An 18,802-nucleotide genomic window follows, 5' to 3' on the forward strand; every position below is an offset into this window, starting at 1 on the left:
TGTAACACGCGAATCTGTTTCATTCATGCCGGGTTCGTTCAATTGTTGAAAGGAAAAAGTGGGGAGAAATATTAGAAAATAACGTAGGCAACTCTTCGTGGGATGTAAATTCAATTTGAATTCTATCGATATGCGGATTTACGTAGAATAAAATTGAAATTGATGCTTGCTAGTTGAGAAACAAACAAAAATTAAAATTGAGCAGGATAAAGTGATAGATTAGGTTCGAAAATGATAAAATGTGTACCTTCCTTCGATAATATTAATTTCAAGTGTCTACATTTTCAGGGAGTCGGATAAATAAATACCAAGTAGATAAATATATTTTCATAACGAAAAGATTAAAAAAAAAGAAAACCCCCTTAAAATTAATTAAGCTAAGGTCCCCCATAAATTTAGATCCAGCACTGTCCAACTTTACCAAAGAGGAGAAACGTGAGGTCGAATCGTTTAAGTACATTTAAATGCATGCTTGTAACGGGCCGCATTTTATTTTAAAATGTAATTACAATAATTCTTCTTTATTTTCGTCGAATTTCCGACACGCACCGTCCATGCCGAACGACACTGCCCGAAGCTGTTCGATATTTTCGATCGTGTGTGTACGTGACACCTGTCCACATGGAAATTGATAAGTACTCGCATCTCATTGTGCAACGGTGAGAAACGCGAAAGCTCGTCGACGAAGCAAATTTTTCGCCTCAACGAACGAAGGTCGAATAGCTTTTATCAGCGTCATCGTTTTATCGAACTGTACGCTCGTCTCTTAGGCGAATTTTCTGTAATCTTTGGTTAACCACGTCGCATTTATTTTCGATAAAGTCAATTTAGTGATTATCTGATAAAAACAATCAATTTTGATAGAGTTTCCCTCATTTCTACGTTTTATTTCAATTAGTCATTATTCTGATCCTTCTACCATTATGGAATCACTTTTCTTTTTGTATTGATTGGCTTTAATTAGTTGCTTCATTAATTCTATTGCAATATAATTAAGTTTTCTCGTTTAACTTTTCATTCCAACGAACGAGTAATCATGATGCTCCCATGTATTTTCTCCCTTTTTTAATTTTTCATTTATCTAAAAATAATTCATTATCCTTAGCGATACGTTAGCAATTTTAGAAGAAGAAAATTACGCGAAATGGTCGTTTCGTTTCACGTAATAATAGAAAATTCATCAGTTTTTCGTCTCGGTGTCTCCACGTACCCTTTCGCCAGGTAGAGCGTTGTTATCTCAGTATTGCTTAAGATTTATCAGTATAACAGCGATAATAAGCACGCAGCCATGGCCAAGTACGTGGTATCAGAGTAAACGTGGTCTTTGTATCGACGCAAAGAACCAAATTACAGCAAAGCACAGGCTCCCCGTGTCTGCGATCAGTTCGAGCAGGGATTATGCTTCCAATACAGAACCGTGTTCGATGATTGACTCGATTATATCGCGAGTATCGGATCGGTGGCATTAGTACGCACGCGTACGTCGGCGTCGGCGTCGGCGTCGCGTCGTTGCAGCGAGCCCGTTGGTGGCAGTTTCGCGGACGCGTTTTATCAGTCGACGCGAGTCGAAGTGAGCCGCGCGGCGTGTCCCAGATTTTCAGCGGCGCGCACAGCCGACCTGGCAGCTGGCCGTCGATCGTTCGCCGATCCTAGATCGGTTCATCCTCAGAACGGTTTCGCGGTTGAACGGGCGCGGATCGATCGGCTGCTAGTCCGCGTCCTCCAACATCTTTCCAGATACCTGGAACGCGTACGCCGCGTGCCTGCAGCTGCATTCGAATCCAGATCACCTGTGATTGCACCTGTGTACGAGGCGCCGGCTCCTCTCTGATCCAGCACAAGTGTTTCGTGACCGAGCTCCTTCAGCGATGTCGATTGTCGTCGAACACACGAGGACTGCGAAGGTAAACGACCAAAAATCACTGTGGATCTTGGATCGACGATTTTACTTGGGTTCCTATGGCAATATTACGAAAATTTCAGATTGGGAAAAGGAAATTTGTTAGTCTTTAGCTATTAGGAATTTCAATCGGGGAAAATTACATTTACATATTAGATTTTAGAAATTTGGAATTTCAGTTGAGAAAATATTTATTGGATTTTTTTGTAATGGAGACGAACGAGACGTTATTTATTTGAAATTTCTTGTGTTTACTGGTACCAATATTAAAGAATGAAGGAAATTTTTAGTAATGGAGACAGGTTGAAAGTTGACGTCGTTGTGGCGATCCACGTGGATTCTCTCACTCAATCTATGCGCTCTGTGGGCCTACGGTTATTTCTACGAGGTTCAACTGTAATCAGTGGATTGAATATCCTGTAAGTGTGTTAATGTGCTCGATTAGCTACGAGTAATTTTTTAAACAAATTTCTTTTATACTTGTTTTACTATAGCCACATAAATTACAAGCTATTAGCCATTACTAATTTCACTAATTCTTCGATATTGGTGCTAATAGACACAACAACTGAATAAAAAGTGATAATATTTACGAACATTTCCATGCACATAGTTTTTTGGTAAATGGAATTTGACTAAATTGTCAGGATAAAACAAATTGATTTTCCTTTTTTCACGTGTCACTGCCTCCATTGGCACATAGGTACATGATAGTAATTATCTGAAAAAGAGTATGTCAAGTTTAATAATTTGTATTCATTACGAGTTCTCCATGCATCAACGGATTGAAAGTAGGTGATTATCTGAATGGGTCAGAGGGAGAGAGAGTGGGTACAGGTATGTATGTAAAATATTAAGAATTTCAACAAAATAAAAATGAACTGCTTGCTCAATTCCTCGAGTACAGTTATCGAGTAAAATTAAGAAAACACGATTTTCACACATACGCACACGGTTTCGTCGTGCGAGTCTTCTTCCGCGTTTTCAGTCAGAGTGTGGAGAATGGGGCCGTATCGTGAGAAAAAGCACGCGAAGGAACAACGATGAATCACCGATGCACGTCTCGTTTTCTTCCGAGCTTGTGCATCATTCAGACCACTCTGCCGGTTTATTAACGCTCGCGTTAATTAATTAAGGGACCCGTTGCGCGTTAACCTGCAATTAAAAAAATAAGAGGTACACCGTGGCCGATTAATCTGAGCAAACAGCGAGAACGGTTGAAATTCCAACGATGCAAAACTCGAGTCGTTGCGGCTCGTTCGTGACACGGGCATAATAGCTTCCGGTCAGACAGCCATCTACCGCGGCTTCCGGTATCGCTGTCACCCTCTCGTGGGCTCGAAACGAAAATGGTATCGCTCTCTTTCTCGACTATCCCGTGGAAAACACCAACGTCCACCTTCTATTCGCGTCGTTTCCCTTTTGATTCTTTGCTTTTGTCTTTTGAAAGCAGAGTATCTAATACATATTTGAAGCACAGTCTTTTCCTCATTCTACATCAAATACACAAATGATACGGATATCGATCATTGCACATAACGAAAACTTGGAGATAAAAAAGATTATATAAACTTGTTGCCGTCATCGATATCAAATCTTGCTCCAATTAATGAACAAAAATGTAAATATTAATGTTTCCATTAATGTTTCGATCGATGTCAAAGATTACCAGCGGATTTGTCGTCGAAAGTCGGTGTCCGATATCTCGCGAGGTAACGGACATCACGGAAAACCGTAATAACGAGCAGTGACTGTCTATTGCTCCGTTTCATTCTCGAACGATACCGTTATCACAGATGCTGCATCTTTTTCTACTCACCTCGTAGATCAAGTAACGCAATTAGTCGTTAAGTCTTGATGGTTTCATCCAGTATCTTGCGTGTTTCGTGTCGTGGAAGAATTAGTTCGTATAGAAGCACCCGGTACGTGGACACGCGCGTTAAAGGTTCTACTATTGTACGCGGGTGTAATTGGACGACAGGTGTACGAGCGCAGCGAGTATACAAGGTGCTTCAAAATACACCTCGCCCAGCTGGGCTGTCGATGGGGATTTAAACTTTCCACATCCATACTCCATTTTAACCCTGATTCGTTGCTGTTTTATCGATTTAAGGATATATAATAGCATTAGTGATCGTTCTTTTTTTTTATATATATTTCATTGTATATGTATATTTATGCATATATGTACTTGTTCCTCGAGGAATATATGCATAGATTTGTATTCGCATTTTATATTCGTCATACTTGATACTTATTCTACTCCTGTTGTAATGCAATTCCTATTATTCGATACATGTTTTCTATTTAGACAATTTCTATGATTCCGATGACAATTCTGAAGAAGGTCGAAAATGTTTAATAAACACACAAGTACAAACGAGTAAACTATAATTTTGTTAAATGCTGATACACGAACAGCTTTGATCTCTTTTCAAATTGTATTAATAAATATCGAATTTTATGGAATAAGTTTCTCTAAAGATAGTATATACGTATATTATTTGTATGAGTAGTTGTTATAATAATTTAAGTAATGCATATTATATAAATTTCCAAGACAGGACAATCGCTACATTCGTTGCTTAAAAATATTTACTGAAAATATTATGTTTCTCTTTGTATCGGAATTTTTTGCGACATGATGTCGACCGGAAGGTAAATAGTGCTCGTTTCCGAAACGGTAATCGCGCAGGGGGCTTCAACGACGGGAGTAGGAACAACAGAAAGCCCACACCTGACCAACGGACGGAATACATTAATGAATCCCTTTTCACCTGACTGTCGGTCACCTGACACTCATTTCCTGCGCGCTCGTAGCCAAGCCCCCCGTGCGCATTTAGGATCCTGCATAACATCGCGTTTTACGCGCATTCCGGCATACGTTTCGTTCGATTAAATCTGCGTGCACGCGATCAAAAGCGACAGATTCGCTTCGACGGCTCATCGGTTAGCATCTCTTTTATTTCATGTTTGAACATGTTCGATGGGAGGCGAACAGTTCTTTTTTTAAATGTTTGTGAGTGAGATAGTAGTCACATTCTGCAATTCGAATTGTATTCCCTGAGAGTTATCGATTACCAAATGCAATTTCTACATCCCATTCTACATTCCTCCTTCCAACTTATAATTTTATCACAATGGCTAATCTTTAATTAAATTACATTTCACTTTAACTTTATTTTGGAGGTGGAGCACTCGTAACGAAACGGTCGTGGAAGTCAGCCAGACGGAAAGAGAGCGAAGGAAACGATCGAGTTTGAGCGCAAGGTGCAACACGTGCTCCGCGACAGCTGTTTTCCGGTTTAAGCCGAGACGTTAAGCCCGTTTTTAATTCCGCGGCTGAACGCGTTTCGGGATGCAACGATGATGATAATGACGGCCACGAGGGGTGGAAGCCTCCCCCTTTATCCGTTGCACGACCCTAAATTGCTTGGTCGCTCGTTTCGCTCGCTAGGCCTTGAAATAGACGCATAAATAAGGGGAATTATTTCGCGCTTTATTTGACGCGAGTGTTTGTTCCTGTTGCATATCTACGCGACCATCGCGATACGAATATATGGAAATATGTTAATAGAAACTGGACAGGAATATAGGTGTGCAATCGAGAGTAGAGAATGCGTACGCAGGATGTACTTGATTTCAACCCGTTCGTTACCAATTACGAGATGTCTGATCCGTATGAAAACGCATTAAATTTGCCTGGCAGTGAATAAAAAAACTGCATTAACTATTATTCAAAGGCATCGAAGATACTTTTTATTTATTTTCATTTTTCTACTTTTACTTAAAACTCATATTTGTAGATGGTGGTTTGCGCTCGAAATTTGATTTGCATTTAGAATCCAAAGAATGTTGTATACAATTCTCTGCTAGATTAAGCGATCTAAGTGATAGCAATGGTTGCGTGTTTTAAGGTACGCGAAAACAGGGAGAAGAACAAATTGGCATAAAGGACTGATTTTCGAGTGCTGAAAGGATTTGAGAGTCATTATGGAGGACGAAGACTTTGGCTTTAGGAAGAGGGGTGAAGGTGTTACGAAGAATGCCAATGACACAGGGAGGAGCGAAGAGAATAGTGAACATAAGGTTCGTCATGACATAGAAACTAATCTCTAAAATCAATCACAAACAATTATCATATAATATTACTCATTTATTCCTATACATGAATTCAACAAAATTGTATGTACAGACACATATTGTAACATAAAAATTCTGTCTCTAAATTTACGACGCAGTATTTTCTTTGATTTGAGAAGGATGCCTTCTAAAACATTTGAAAGCCACCAAATGTACGATTGTTATCGTCAATGGAAAAATAATTAGAGGGAGAGAGAAAGAGAGGAAATGGTGGTAGAAAGATGTTCGAACAGCGTGAAGAATGGTCGGACCGCCTGCTGAAAGAGTGACAAAGAAATTTTGAAATTTGTTAGGCGAGGGAAATCGTGGTTGGGTCTGGATCGGTGATGACAGCGCCGTTATCCGGGGCGACCGAGGCCGGAAATGCCGTCCCTGAGCGGCCAGCGACCGCCTCTTCGTCCTCTCCGGCTTCCTCAGTCGTCTCGAACCCGCCGAACATACCGAACGTGGTCGAGTATCACCTGAAAGTGAAACCTGGACAAGCGCAGAGAGCCTGCCGGTTAGATAACACTCCAGTGAGTACCAAACGACGCTCCAAACTACCTGGATACATTCAACGATCATTTAATTGTTTATCAGTTCATCGAACGAGCATATACTTTCAAATAACCGATGATAATTCTATCGATGCTGATCAATCTCGCTGATTCGTTCGAAATCCGTTGTCCGTTCGTAAATAAAATTAGTTGTGTTGGTCGTTGAACGCGGCATGCTTGGTGCAAGTTTGTTACGCTTAAATATAAACGTTTACCGCTTTTCACGCAGACGAGTCAAGGAACAGAGGAGATGAAGAAAGATAAGAGCCCCGTGTCCTCCAACGACAAAAAGAAGGAGCTCGTGTCGAAGCTGTCCCGCCTGTCCATCGACGATAACGTCTTCGAGAGATCGACGGATCTGCCGCAGGTGTTTCAGGTATATTTTTTCGGCGTGTTTACCTTTTACCTGTTTCCGTGATCGAGCACGCTTCGGCTTCGAAGGTCGAGGCAGATCTCCGCGACAATAGCGCCAGAAAACCGCCTAATTTCGTGACGGAACGCGGTACGGTTTGCGCGTCTCTGTGTCTATTCTCCTTTCCAACGCAACGGTCGGGGGAACGAATCCTACTCGTTCCGTTTCGAAAGTCTCAGAGCGCGCACGGTACGGGCCCCAAGGTCTCGGTATAGGTTTAATTACTACCTGAGCGTAGCTGCGCGTGGGAGACTAAAGGGGGACCCCTTTTCAGGTGAAATATCTAGGCTCTCATGATGCCAGGGGCCTCTGGGGCATCAAGCACACGCGGAGACCAGTCGATAACATGGTGGCCGCAGCCAAGGCCTTGTCGACAAACACGATGCTACCTCTGATCAAGCTGATCGTCTCTCAGGACGGCGTCGCCCTGCTCCCACTCGAGAAGAGGAAGCAGGATCCCTATTTCGCCAAGATGTACGCCATAGAGACGATCTCGTACGGTGTTCAGGATCTCGTCTATACGAGGGTGTTCTCCATGATCGTGGTTCGCGAGACGGAGAACTTTAGGCGGGTCTCGCCTTTCGAGTGTCACGGGTTCGTTTGCGAGTCGAAGCATCACGCGAGACAGCTCACCTACGCTCTGGCCACGGCCTTCGAGATCTACTCGAGGACCGTGAAGGCTCAGGACAAGATGGCAGAGATGGCTGGAAAGAACGCCAAGAAGAGGTTCGCCATCGATCTCAGGAGCCCTGAGGAGATGGAGGCTGATCTGGCGGCCGATTCGGAGGCCTAGATCAGTTGCATCTTTCAGAATTGTGGTCAGAGGGAAATTAGAGAGGGAACGGGATACGCTGGGAGGGTACTTTGAGGACAACACAGGGTACAGTTTGTTGAAGACAGTTCACTGTGCAGGCTGACACTTGGCTGTTTCTTTTGGTATTCCTGATTTTCAGATATATTTCAGCTGAAAAATTTCATGGCTCCAGTGAGTGGATATGGTATGGAGAAAGTTTCTTTGCAATTGGCATCGTTACATGATCAGTTTCAAGTGTTCAAATCAATTTTTCATTATAAATATATGAACGATATCATATATTTATAATGAAACATTTATTTTAAAAAATCAAACCTATCATTTAATTTAGACAATCTTCTTTGATAGGCATAGAGAGTACGAATACTTTTGGGATATACTTATAATGTACATATAAAGAACTGACTCGAAAAAGAAGCTTCTGTTCGTACTATGTTCACCTAGAGTCAAAGTATCTTGGGAGTATTCATCGACTCCATTGCGTCAACAGAAGATTGTTAAGGAGAAAGTATTAATTAATATCGTCCCTTCGTTCGTCACGAAAGACCAGACAATCAGGATATTCGGTAGGGACGCGATTCAAGGGTCACTTGCATTTTCGACGACTTGTAAATAGAAGCCTCCTCACCTGTACATAGTAATATAAATAGTATATTTTCCGAAATAAACGTGGAATCGTTTCGACGTTGATTAATATTCACGTAGCGGTCGTTGTTCGCTACTTGCTCGAGTGTAATTTCAGGCCAGTTACTGTTAGGAGACGAGACGACGAATTGCTTCCAATTCCGTTTCCTTTTGATGAGTATGTACTTAATTCGAGGTTCAAACGTATACTACATACATAATATATAGAACTCCGTTTTTGAGAAGGCTCGTTGCGATACTGTTTGTGGGCACGAAAGTTGGTGCAATTGTTGGTTGTGTTAATTATTTTATCGTCGCCGGCGTTTACGTGCGGGGGAATAAGCGTCGTTTATTCCACGACATAATGGCTAGTTATCCAAAGATACCGAATAGAAGAAAAGAACTGAAAATCGCCCGGCTCGTCTCGGTGATCTTTTCGATTCCATAAAAATACGATATCATCCGAATTAAGAAAAAAAAAAAAAAAATGATTGGATTTATTTCTAGCCCGTTTGCGTGTGCGTGTGTGTGTTTTTATCTTCATCTCCTATGCATATATCTTTCGATGTACAGTAGCTTCCATTACGCTGGTAAATTATATCCTAATTAATGATTTAATTTATTCTCGACTTATCGTTAAGTTACCGAACCAATATCGACACATATCAGTTGTAAATAAACGATCGAGAGGAACATTGTCAGCAGTGTATACTTCTCGATGCGGTGTTAGCTATAAATATCACTTTGTTTAGTTGTTAAGTCACTTGTTCGCTTCTCGTTCAAACTATCGAACCTCAGCACCGACGTTTCCCCCTTTGTTCTAGGCTCGGGACATTTGTGTAACTACATTTGTGTATTATTTTTTTCCGCGCGACAGACGACTGCTTGATTATTATTAGTCATCGCCAGTATTAGCGAGCTGTATCGGTACCTATGTACAATAAATTTTTTACGGATACTTGAACCTCTTTATTGCGACGCTTCGTTCAGCTTGGGATTTTCAACATTTTTCCAAGTTACATATTTATTGTATTGCACACTTTTTACACGTGTCGTGGACAGTTATTGTCGACGCACAGTTTCCAATTGATACTTAAATACTAAATGACAGAGACGGGCATGGTCTTCATTGGAATAATGAAAAGTATCTAGTAGAGGATTTAGATTTTTAACGAGCTAAATAAAGGAAGTTTTAGTTTATCTTTGTTGCGGATAAATATATTTGTTGTATGAACCGCAACAATTCTTTTGCTTATCTTTATCTTAGAATCAAATTTTTTACCTCCATATGTGGCTGTACTAATTCACTCGAATTTATTCCCTATCTAATAAATATAATTGAAACCTGTTTCAAAATCAAAAATCGTTATTAATCGGTTTCTCTAATAAGAAATTCGACGACTCTCGATCTAAATGATGCCCATCAATGCTAGACGAGCTCGTTCCTCGTTCGATCGCGTTTCAGCCAAGTCTATTCAGACACGGGCCGATTTCCATGCGCACACAACAGTCACTGTTATCAATTAAAACTTGCGTATCTCGTCGAGCGTCGTTACTGGCGTCGCGACGACTTCTTTCTATTCAAAATCCTCGAGGTTCTAGTGGGTGGCTTGTTCGAGATCGGCTCCACGGCATTCGACTCCTTCGTGGCCTGTTCCGTGTCGTTTTCTTCCTCTTCCACTTCCTTGCCGATCGCTTCGTTCAAATTGTAAAAACTCTCGGATTCCTCGCAAGGTATCGAGTTCTCGGTTCGCGTGCAAACGAATGTGGCCTGATGAAATTAACGAATCAAATTTATTATAGTTTTTGCGTTATATTCGAGAAAGTCAAGATCGTTTGTCCCTTGCAAGCATTCTTTTAAATTCAACAAGTACGTTGGATTTTTCACTGCAGGTTGCATTTCATTGGTCACTTATTTGAATTATTCGATAGTAATGATAATGACTGTTGAGTTGATCGTGTCTGACGATTACACGTGTCTTGTTTATTTTCATTATTCAGAAGTCATTACTGATTATTCACACTTTGGTAACAACACCGAGATGTTTATGTAAATTTATATTTCTCTAGATATAGATAAAGAAATTAAATTTTAATGGAACTGTCTTTTATCTTTTAAATAATCTAACGCGTATTTTATTGTTGTTACTTTATATATTTTTGTTTGCACATTCTCATACATTTCAGTGTATTTCAACTGGTCATAAATGCATAAACACGTCAGCAGTCTAACAATTGTACAGAGAAAAGCAACTATAACTAAAATAATTGATGAAAAAGGTTATTCGCGATCGAGTTCGAGTCATAATAAACGACAACAAACAAGAATTAAGTAAAATTCGCGGCACGTCGAAGGATTGGAAAATTACTTGAAAAGTATATGAAAATTCCTTACCTGATTGAAGACTGTCTCGGAAGGGCAAATGAAGCTCCACCTGGTCGCGCCCCTAGCCTGCGGCATGCAGACATGGAAGACCTGGCAGTCGTTGTCCATGTCTGCGTAGTATCCGTAAATCCTGTCCTGGCAGGAGAAATTATCCACGATGTTCTCCCGGATGAGCGTCGCGTTGTTGGGCAGCTCCAAGCCTCCAGTCTTGTTCTGAGAAATTTTATGAATATTTTCAAAAATTCTCCCAGTATCGTGGTAATTTCCCAGCAAGTTTCACGCAAACCTTGAATTCCGGAATTGGTCTTTTAGACTTTTGTTGCTGAGGAAGCGTCGAAACGATGGCAAACACGCCCACCAGCGATACAATGGTATGTATTCGTCGAATCATGGCGGAATCGAATGCAATCTATTCCTAGACGAACTCGAGAGACTTCTCGTCGAATCCTGTTCACAGTTTCCGATAACAGACTCCAATGGGGATTTTACAGGTGTATCGAGCTCCGTCTTCGAGGATCCTGAGGAGACTGATGATTCGACCCGCGGAAGGGTGTTATATAGTGACCTGCGCGTAAGGATCTTGAATATTGTATGAATGGCCGATTCGTGGTAGGCAGAAATTAGTAATTTCATCACGTTTGGTCTGCCAATGACCATCCAGACGTCCACATCATCCTCGAAGGCCCGATGCAAATTTCTCCGATTCTGATGTGCTGAAAGATAGGCTAAATTCTTTCGCCCTGCTGCGCGTAGTTCGATTAGTCGATTTCCTCAGATGCTCCAGTTCCTTTGATAATTGGAGGGATGGGGAGCCGAAGCAACGGATGGGTTCGATAGGTTAAAGTCGAGGATTTGTTCTTGAATCGAGACAAAGAGGCATTAATATGCCCTTAGGAGTTTCGCGAGTCGCACAGACGTCCTTCCGTCGATGGAAGAATATTCCTGAAAGGAATCGGATGCGGCGTACTCTCTCTATGAATAACCCGAAGACGTGCTCGGTCTCCAAGGTCGGATGCAAATGGCGATAGAATCGAAATTACCCCCCTCCTTTTTCGTACCATGAAAAGCCATGTCACGAAAGATCGAAATTCGTTAGCTGATTAAGAAAAAGCTGAACGTAGCGGTCGCGATGAAATTCTCTAAATGAACGGGCGGAAGGATAATTTCAGCGTCTCTTCTCACGAATTCCGATTATTTGGATGGTGACACGGTGGTCTCGTTGGCTGCGGTCCAATGGGAGCTACGAAAAAAGGTTTCGGACGTCGAAAACCGAGGGCAAAGCCGGGAGACCGCCTCGTTTTCGCTAAGGTCGCACCGCGGTGACCGACGTTTCTTCGGGATGTGAATACTTAACAGTTTTCAGTGGTGGTCCCCACCGCGGTTACGAAACCCCTGCCCGTTTCTGGTCATTGACCATGAGGCTCACGAAAAATCCTGATCGTGATATACTCGGCCGTCTCTCCTCGTGTGCGTGATCAATCATCTTTTGCGGATCTGTTTGATTCCCTCAATTATGCCAGGGTTTAGGCTGCATCGAACGAACGCTTGAGTTATGGATAGGATTAATGAAATTTTCAGTAGAAAATATCGAGAGACTTGTAGAGATTGTAGAGAATTTCTCACACAAGTAATCAAAAATGAAATTGGATCATTATTCAACATTCAACAAAACAATAATTCAATAATTCATTCGCATAATCTCTATAGTAATTAAACCTACTCATCCCCATCAATCGAACTCTCTTTAAAACCCATTTATATATATATATATATAAATATATATATCTATTTAATATATATGTATCAATAAATATATTTTAGTCCGTTGTGCACTGCCTACCTCTTCCAACAGGATTTTCCTCGGGGTAGTTTCGCGAGGGAAGAAAGAAGAGAAAGACGTGGGAATCGGCACACGAATCACCACTGTTTATCTTTCGATCGCATTCATGGCAAGGTGAACAGCCCGAAAGTATCGGCGCTCGTTGGCGATTCCAGCCACATTTCCCTTCTCGCGTCAACAAGGAATACAAAAGGGAACGCTTCGGGCTGGTCCACGCTCCGCGGAAAAAGAAGGTCGCAGGTTGATTCGGCGCTGAGTTTCGCGGCGGCGGCGGCGGCGGCGGCGCGATCATGCTTCTTATTCACCGTCGATAAATCGACGGTCTGCGATTCGCGTTGAATGCTTAAAGGGTTACACACTGAACAATCCAAAGATTTGAGAGAAGACTTGGGCATTACTTTGGTTGAATCGTAATGAAATGTATTTCAGACCTGATAATCTCGTCAGAAAAGGGAATTTTGGGAATTCTTGGTGTACTATCAAAATATTATAATTTATTGCTTGTACGTTTCTTACAGGTGTTATTAAAAAAGAAGTAATAATAAATTAAGGTAATTTGGCAGGTAAGGAGCGCGAGAAAACGTACGACAGCAGGTACTCAAGGTGGACTTTGGTACGAGGCAAAGAATCTCAATCGTGGTGATACGATGTTTCCGCTGATATTAACGCGCTGGCTGGTAACATAAATAACAAACAAACAAACAAATAAATAAATAGTACAACATAAATATAAAAAGTTACACGCGGTCGCGTATACGTATACTCGTGTTCGATTCGTGACGAAATAATCGAGAATTGTCGCTTCAATAATTCTCAACAATTAACTAGAAACCTGAGCACGGAGAGAATGATCGCAGCGACAGTTGGGGATAGCTCCATTTTCGCTGTTATTATTTTCTTTCGTCGATCGGACTCTTTTCTTTAGGCTCTTTCCTTCGATTGCCCTAATCTTTGGGCGCGTAGCTGGAATAAGCTAAATTCTGTGGAGATTCGTTTCCTGATGATCGACCCCAGTAGTTTTGCTCGTGGTCGTCGTGATCGTAGTGGTGCTGGTGCTGAGCGTGCTCGTAGTAGATGACTTTGGACGGATGGGACTTCTTCAGGTCTATCCAGAACCTGGCTGCGTTGATGACCAAGCCGAGGATTGCGATCGCGAAGAACTTGAGCTGGAAGTGGGTGGAGATCAGCTGGAGCAGCAGACTGAGCTTGGCCTTGAACAGCATCGCCAGACCCAACAGCTTCTGCAGCTGCTTCTTCTTTTTCTTGCCCTTGTTCCTACGTCCTTCCTCTGCAATCATAATTTCATGGGATATTTAACTTGTGTGAAATTTCAAGACAAGCTTAACGCGACAAATTAAGTCATCATAAATTCAGTCGAGTTATTATAAATATAAAAAGTTATGACTATACCAAGAGTTTTAACACGTAAATTAAAGTTTATTGAAAAAGTGGAGTTTTTCGATTTCTGCAGCGAACGGCTCATTTCAGTGTACATTCCAATTAATTTGGGCCAGTTCCTTACATTTACAAATAAATTTTCTTGTTATGGTCTAAGTAACAAATTTTGAAGCCCCTTAAGCCCATGTAAATTCCGGGACCGTTTTTCGCGTCGAAGCGAGGCTAAGCGGGAGTAGGAGAATGATGAAGACACCGTTACAACGTCGAAGACGCTCTTGAAACCCGTGGCACCGATTTTCCCCGCCGCCCTTCCTCGACCCATGCGCACATTAATGCGTGAATCGACACAGAAACCAGGGAACCAGTCGTCTCGTTTGCTTACCACGAACTCACTCTCTACGGTCGGCTTGATGGTCACGATTCGTATCGCTACAAATTGTCTATGAGATCCCGTGCGTGTAATAAAGGCGTTTAAGACGTTCATTCACGCGCTTTCATTCGTTTCTTCATTCGATACTCGCGTTAGTCGATGCTAATTCCTCGCCCTGCATGCCTAATCACTAATCAGACGAATCGGTCTACATAGAGCGGTTCAGCTAGTTTCATCCTTTTTAACGATTTTTCGATATAATTTTAAACAAGTATTGGCAAAAATGTACATGTACTGATAAATTTTAACGACAGTTATTCGCTTCGTTGACATTTATAGCAATACAAGCTTCTACTATTAGAACTATTATTCTCCTCGTAGCGTTGTAAGGTGGAAGACCTTCGTCGATGAACTCTGTATCGAGCAGGACCAACCGCACGTCTCGGATCGAGCAATCGAATCGGCTTTTGGGATGTCCCAGTCGCGCGACCCAGAAACCTCCTGTGGGTCCCGGAATTTCTTTCATGCCGGCTTTCTTAAAAATGAGTCACGATTTTCATCGCGATACCAGAACGGAGACGAGTAAACGAAGAGCGTTTCGACGCTTCGAAGCGACGCCGACGTATCTCGAAGGAACGCGAGTCCTGCGTAATACGTCTGCCAAATTGTTCAATTTTCTGGCGTCTTGCGCGAAAAGATAACGACGATAACGAGCCCTGGGTACCGTTAGCGTGGGTTTACTTGGCTCGTCCCATTAGACTGTGCGCAAACTGAGAGAACGCGGTGACATGTTGGATGTTGCATTTCAAGCGATCGCCAATGACCTAAAGACACGTATTCACTTGGTTGCCAAGTACTCGTTTTCTATAATCATTCCCATGTTAATTGTCTTTCTTCGAACAAGCGTTAACTTTCTTTCAACACCTTCTATGAACGTTAGACACGCCGCGCCGCGACCGTTCACCCAGTTTATAACGACATCCGATCGTGCGTTTCGAGCTGGTCGACTTTGTATTCTTCGCGTAATCTAATTTGAAATTACAAGTGATGTCTTTGTGCTTCCCTTTAAGTTCACAGCTAACTTTACCATGCTCTCCACGAATCGATTAGAAATTTCTTCGGCCGATCACTTCGATCTTGTTCCACCGTGTTTTTCCCGTACTAATTTATTTCGTTAACAAACTCCTGTATGACAGCGACATAATTATCACTAAAGATCCAAATATTACAATATACGTTATAATAGTTCTTTCCTTTACATCATTTCTCGTTTCTCAATGAGAAATGGTCAGTAATATTAATTTCGCAATGTAGGTCAAACACGTGGCTCGAAATTATTTGTAGGCAGAAAAAGAAATTCAGATATGGACAACTATTTATTTGGAACTTTTATTTTTAAAATTCTCGATGCTAAATGCACAAATTTCAGGTGAATTATTTTGTCTTACAATTAGTGGTGTGGGAACAATATTATTTGATTTAGAACAAGACAACATTCTTCAAGCTTTCACATTTCTAAAATTAATATTCAGAATAACTATGGCATTCATTAAATTAAAATAATAAAAACACCATGTTGAAGATTAATACTAGCATATTAATTGTAAATTCTCTTTTACATGCTATTAGTTTTAATTCCACACCCTCTAATATTACTCTAATATTATCCCTGCATTACCATTTACCAATTCTCTTATCAGAAACGAATAAAAGCTTGGAAAGAGTTAATCTTTTGCTAGTGAATAATTACGACCAATTGCATTTATGGTTCTCTTCGATTTAACACTATGTTTAACTATGACACGAGAAGGAAAGGAATATTGTGCTTCCAACAAAATAAAGAAAACGAAAAAGAAAAAGAAAAAAGTAGATACACCTTACACATGAATGACACGAACGGGTTCCCTCCCCTACTCGGAATTTCTGATAGTAACTTACCTTCGCCGCTCTGTTCCTCGAGATCGTCGGCCCTTGCTGGGTTCTGCATGTCGTCGACAATCTCGGCCACAAAGTTGCCAGCCTGCTCGATGACCGCGCTCATCGGCGTCTCGCTCTTCTCCCCGGTCACCTGCATCTCGATCCGATCGATGTCTCTGGCGAGCCTCGTTCTCAAGCATCCCATCGCGTTGTCCTCGAGCACACACTCCAGGACACTCCCGTCCTCCTGTTTCCTCTCGAACGATTCACCCTGGACGTACAGGGCGAGTCCTACCACCAGACAGACGGACACTATCCTCATGATTGCTGTCGTGAATTCGAAAATGGACACTGTTCACCACCGCGATATATGCACCCACGGGCCTCCTGATCTCCACCCTTGCTCGTTATTTTCTTTAATTCGCGCTCGACCTTCCGCTTTTTATATCCTTGGACCGCGTGTCACGGGCGCCAAGTGGTTGTGGAAGGCGCGTGGTCGAACATATATGAGAGTCTAACCCCTTCCTTCTGGACTTCCGCCAATCAACCTGGTCCTGTTTCGAGTGAGAACCGACCGGCATCCCCCCACCGCCGGTATTTCGTGGGCACACATCGTTCCAAGTTCGAACCCAGCGGCGCCAACGTCTGGGTCTCCTCGAGGAATTCTGGACACCCAATTCTGGGGCCCGCTCGATTGCTAGTTTTTCGTTTAGACGTCAAGCAGCCCGAAATTACCCTTCGAGCATACATAAGGCTATCGATTCTTTAATTAGTATGTTGCGAATGTTCACTGCACAAATTCTATTCTTTCTTATTAATTTTATATTTATTTGAATTTTAAAAAATAATGTACATTATTTCGTCGCGTTTCTCAACTTTTTTTTCATGAAGTTAATCGATTTGTGCAATGATGGGCGGAAATGAAGATACTCTTGAAATTTTATATAATTTTCTATTTGTGTACATTCTCATTGATTTTACCATGTTTTTATTTGCTATAACCGCGTAAACATCCGCAGTCTGATTATTAGCAGCATTTTGCACGTGTGGTTGATCGTTGAATATTAATTTGTACACACATACATGTATACTTTGTTTAAATTACATTTTATAGAAGTGCTATAAATAATAGCCACAAAAATACATTATCAACTAATCGATCTTTCATTATTTCTCCAAATAAAGATACCAATTCGAATTGTACAACCAAAATAAGATCCTCGTTGAACGAATAACTGTTCGATCGAATCAAGATTGCGCACAAATCCGTATACATAGTTTCGACTCGTCATTTATTATTCAAACAAAACTCCACTTATCTCTGCTTTGCATACGTTAATTGCCATTCCGTTAAAATCGTTACGCGTGCCGAAAATCCGATTCTTCTCGTGGGAATGCACTTTTTATACCGCTTCTTCGGATAAAGAATCGAAGAAAAGAAAGAAAATAATGGATTTAGGATTGCGCTAGTGTAACTTGGCACGCGTGTGAGTCACGTATGTGGACCCACGACAGAAATTCCGTTTGAAACTATGGCGGGATGCTAATACAACCTAATTCCGACCATTTTTATCGTTATTTAAAGAACGAAGAGACACGGAAACGTAGTGAAATCGTTGCTTTCGAAACGCGCCATGGGATCAAGAATGACGCGCATTTTTTATTCGGCTTTGTCGCGCTGCGTTTAATTTTCTTTTCATTTTCGATAAAGTGATGAACGTGAGAAACGTGAAATTGATCAGACCGATACATGTAAAATCGTCAAGCGAAATGTAATACAATCTGTTTTATTATGGATGTAAATCGAATAGTTAAAAACTGGTTCGATTATAAATTAGATCTCTTGCTAACACTGACAACGCTAATTTATAACTAGTTGCTACGAGTCTTTCACACCACTGTTTACACATTCGTCGAGCCTTTTAGTAATCGTATAAGCGAGTGTAAAACGTCGCGCGCACACGCGACAATTACAAATGGTCTTTTGCATAGAGTAAATACCAATACGTAAATTGTGTGGACAGCAATTTCAAAGTTGTTGTGACAGTTGTTTTGTTAGGCAGAGACACGCGAGTCGGAGCGCCTTTAACAGGCGGAACGCCTTTATTATGGTAATCGAAAAGAGCAGAATTCACGTAATGCCAGAGCAGAGGTGCGTGATGTTTATTCGGCCATACAAAACCAAGTTGAAAAGAACAATTCTTGGTCTTTCAGATTTATATTATATTAAACCTGTTTCTTCGTTACATACTTCATATTTCAAGAATTATGTAATCTAAATTAAAATATTTTTCTGAGACTCTCAATTTAATTAAAAAGAAATACATTTTCTTATCTTTAGAAACATCGAAATTTGATCCTGAAATAGATCATTTTTATTTTAAATGACGTCATTTTGTCAGTTTTCATTTTTTTTGTCCGTAAATATAGATATAGAGCGTCAAGTTTTCCATAAATTTCAA

The 18,802-nt window shown here is 41.2% G+C and overlaps 3 protein-coding genes across 3 annotated transcripts; 1 reads left to right on the plus strand and 2 right to left on the minus strand.

Moving 5' to 3' along the window:
• Positions 1-1,588: 1,588 nt before the first annotated feature.
• LOC128891498 (uncharacterized) lies at positions 1,589-9,387 on the plus strand. The gene is made up of 5 exons (XM_054150989.1): positions 1,589-1,904; positions 5,818-5,989; positions 6,337-6,558; positions 6,809-6,955; positions 7,266-9,387. The coding sequence occupies exons 2-5, from the start codon at positions 5,894-5,896 to the stop codon at positions 7,782-7,784; spliced, it is 984 nt and encodes a 327-aa protein (XP_054006964.1). The 5' UTR covers positions 1,589-1,904; positions 5,818-5,893; the 3' UTR covers positions 7,785-9,387.
• A 148-nt stretch (positions 9,388-9,535) lies between these two features.
• LOC128891499 (U-scoloptoxin(01)-Er1a-like) lies at positions 9,536-12,393 on the minus strand. Its single transcript, XM_054150990.1, has 3 exons — positions 11,102-12,393; positions 10,825-11,028; positions 9,536-10,200 (listed from the first exon to the last, which is right to left on the minus strand). Exons 1-3 carry the CDS (start codon positions 11,204-11,206, stop codon positions 9,982-9,984), a joined length of 528 nt encoding a protein of 175 aa, XP_054006965.1. The 5' UTR covers positions 11,207-12,393; the 3' UTR covers positions 9,536-9,981.
• An 828-nt stretch (positions 12,394-13,221) lies between these two features.
• Positions 13,222-16,990, minus strand: LOC128892452 (uncharacterized). The gene is made up of 2 exons (XM_054152893.1): positions 16,362-16,990; positions 13,222-13,943 (listed from the first exon to the last, which is right to left on the minus strand). Exons 1-2 carry the CDS (start codon positions 16,660-16,662, stop codon positions 13,600-13,602), a joined length of 645 nt encoding a protein of 214 aa, XP_054008868.1. The 5' UTR covers positions 16,663-16,990; the 3' UTR covers positions 13,222-13,599.
• Between the last annotated feature and the right edge of the window lie 1,812 nt (positions 16,991-18,802).

Source organism: Hylaeus anthracinus, unplaced genomic scaffold (assembly GCF_026225885.1).
Source record: "Hylaeus anthracinus isolate JK02 unplaced genomic scaffold, UHH_iyHylAnth1.0_haploid 12002, whole genome shotgun sequence".
Taxonomy (NCBI): domain Eukaryota; kingdom Metazoa; phylum Arthropoda; class Insecta; order Hymenoptera; family Colletidae; genus Hylaeus; species Hylaeus anthracinus.

Coding starts and splice junctions, on each gene's coding strand:
- LOC128891498 (XM_054150989.1), top strand. CDS start 5,894: ATGGAGGACGAAGACTTTGGCTTTAGGAAGAGGGGTGAAGGTGTTACG. Junction 6,559..6,808: donor GCCGGTTAGATAACACTCCA/GTGAGTACCAAA, acceptor CTTTTCACGCAG/ACGAGTCAAGGAACAGAGGA. Junction 6,956..7,265: donor ATCTGCCGCAGGTGTTTCAG/GTATATTTTTTC, acceptor ACCCCTTTTCAG/GTGAAATATCTAGGCTCTCA.
- LOC128891499 (XM_054150990.1), bottom strand. CDS start 11,206: ATGATTCGACGAATACATACCATTGTATCGCTGGTGGGCGTGTTTGCC. Junction 11,029..11,101: donor GACCAATTCCGGAATTCAAG/GTTTGCGTGAAA, acceptor AAAATTTCTCAG/AACAAGACTGGAGGCTTGGA. Junction 10,201..10,824: donor CCGAGACAGTCTTCAATCAG/GTAAGGAATTTT, acceptor TAATTTCATCAG/GCCACATTCGTTTGCACGCG.
- LOC128892452 (XM_054152893.1), bottom strand. CDS start 16,662: ATGAGGATAGTGTCCGTCTGTCTGGTGGTAGGACTCGCCCTGTACGTC. Junction 13,944..16,361: donor CGAGGAACAGAGCGGCGAAG/GTAAGTTACTAT, acceptor TTATGATTGCAG/AGGAAGGACGTAGGAACAAG.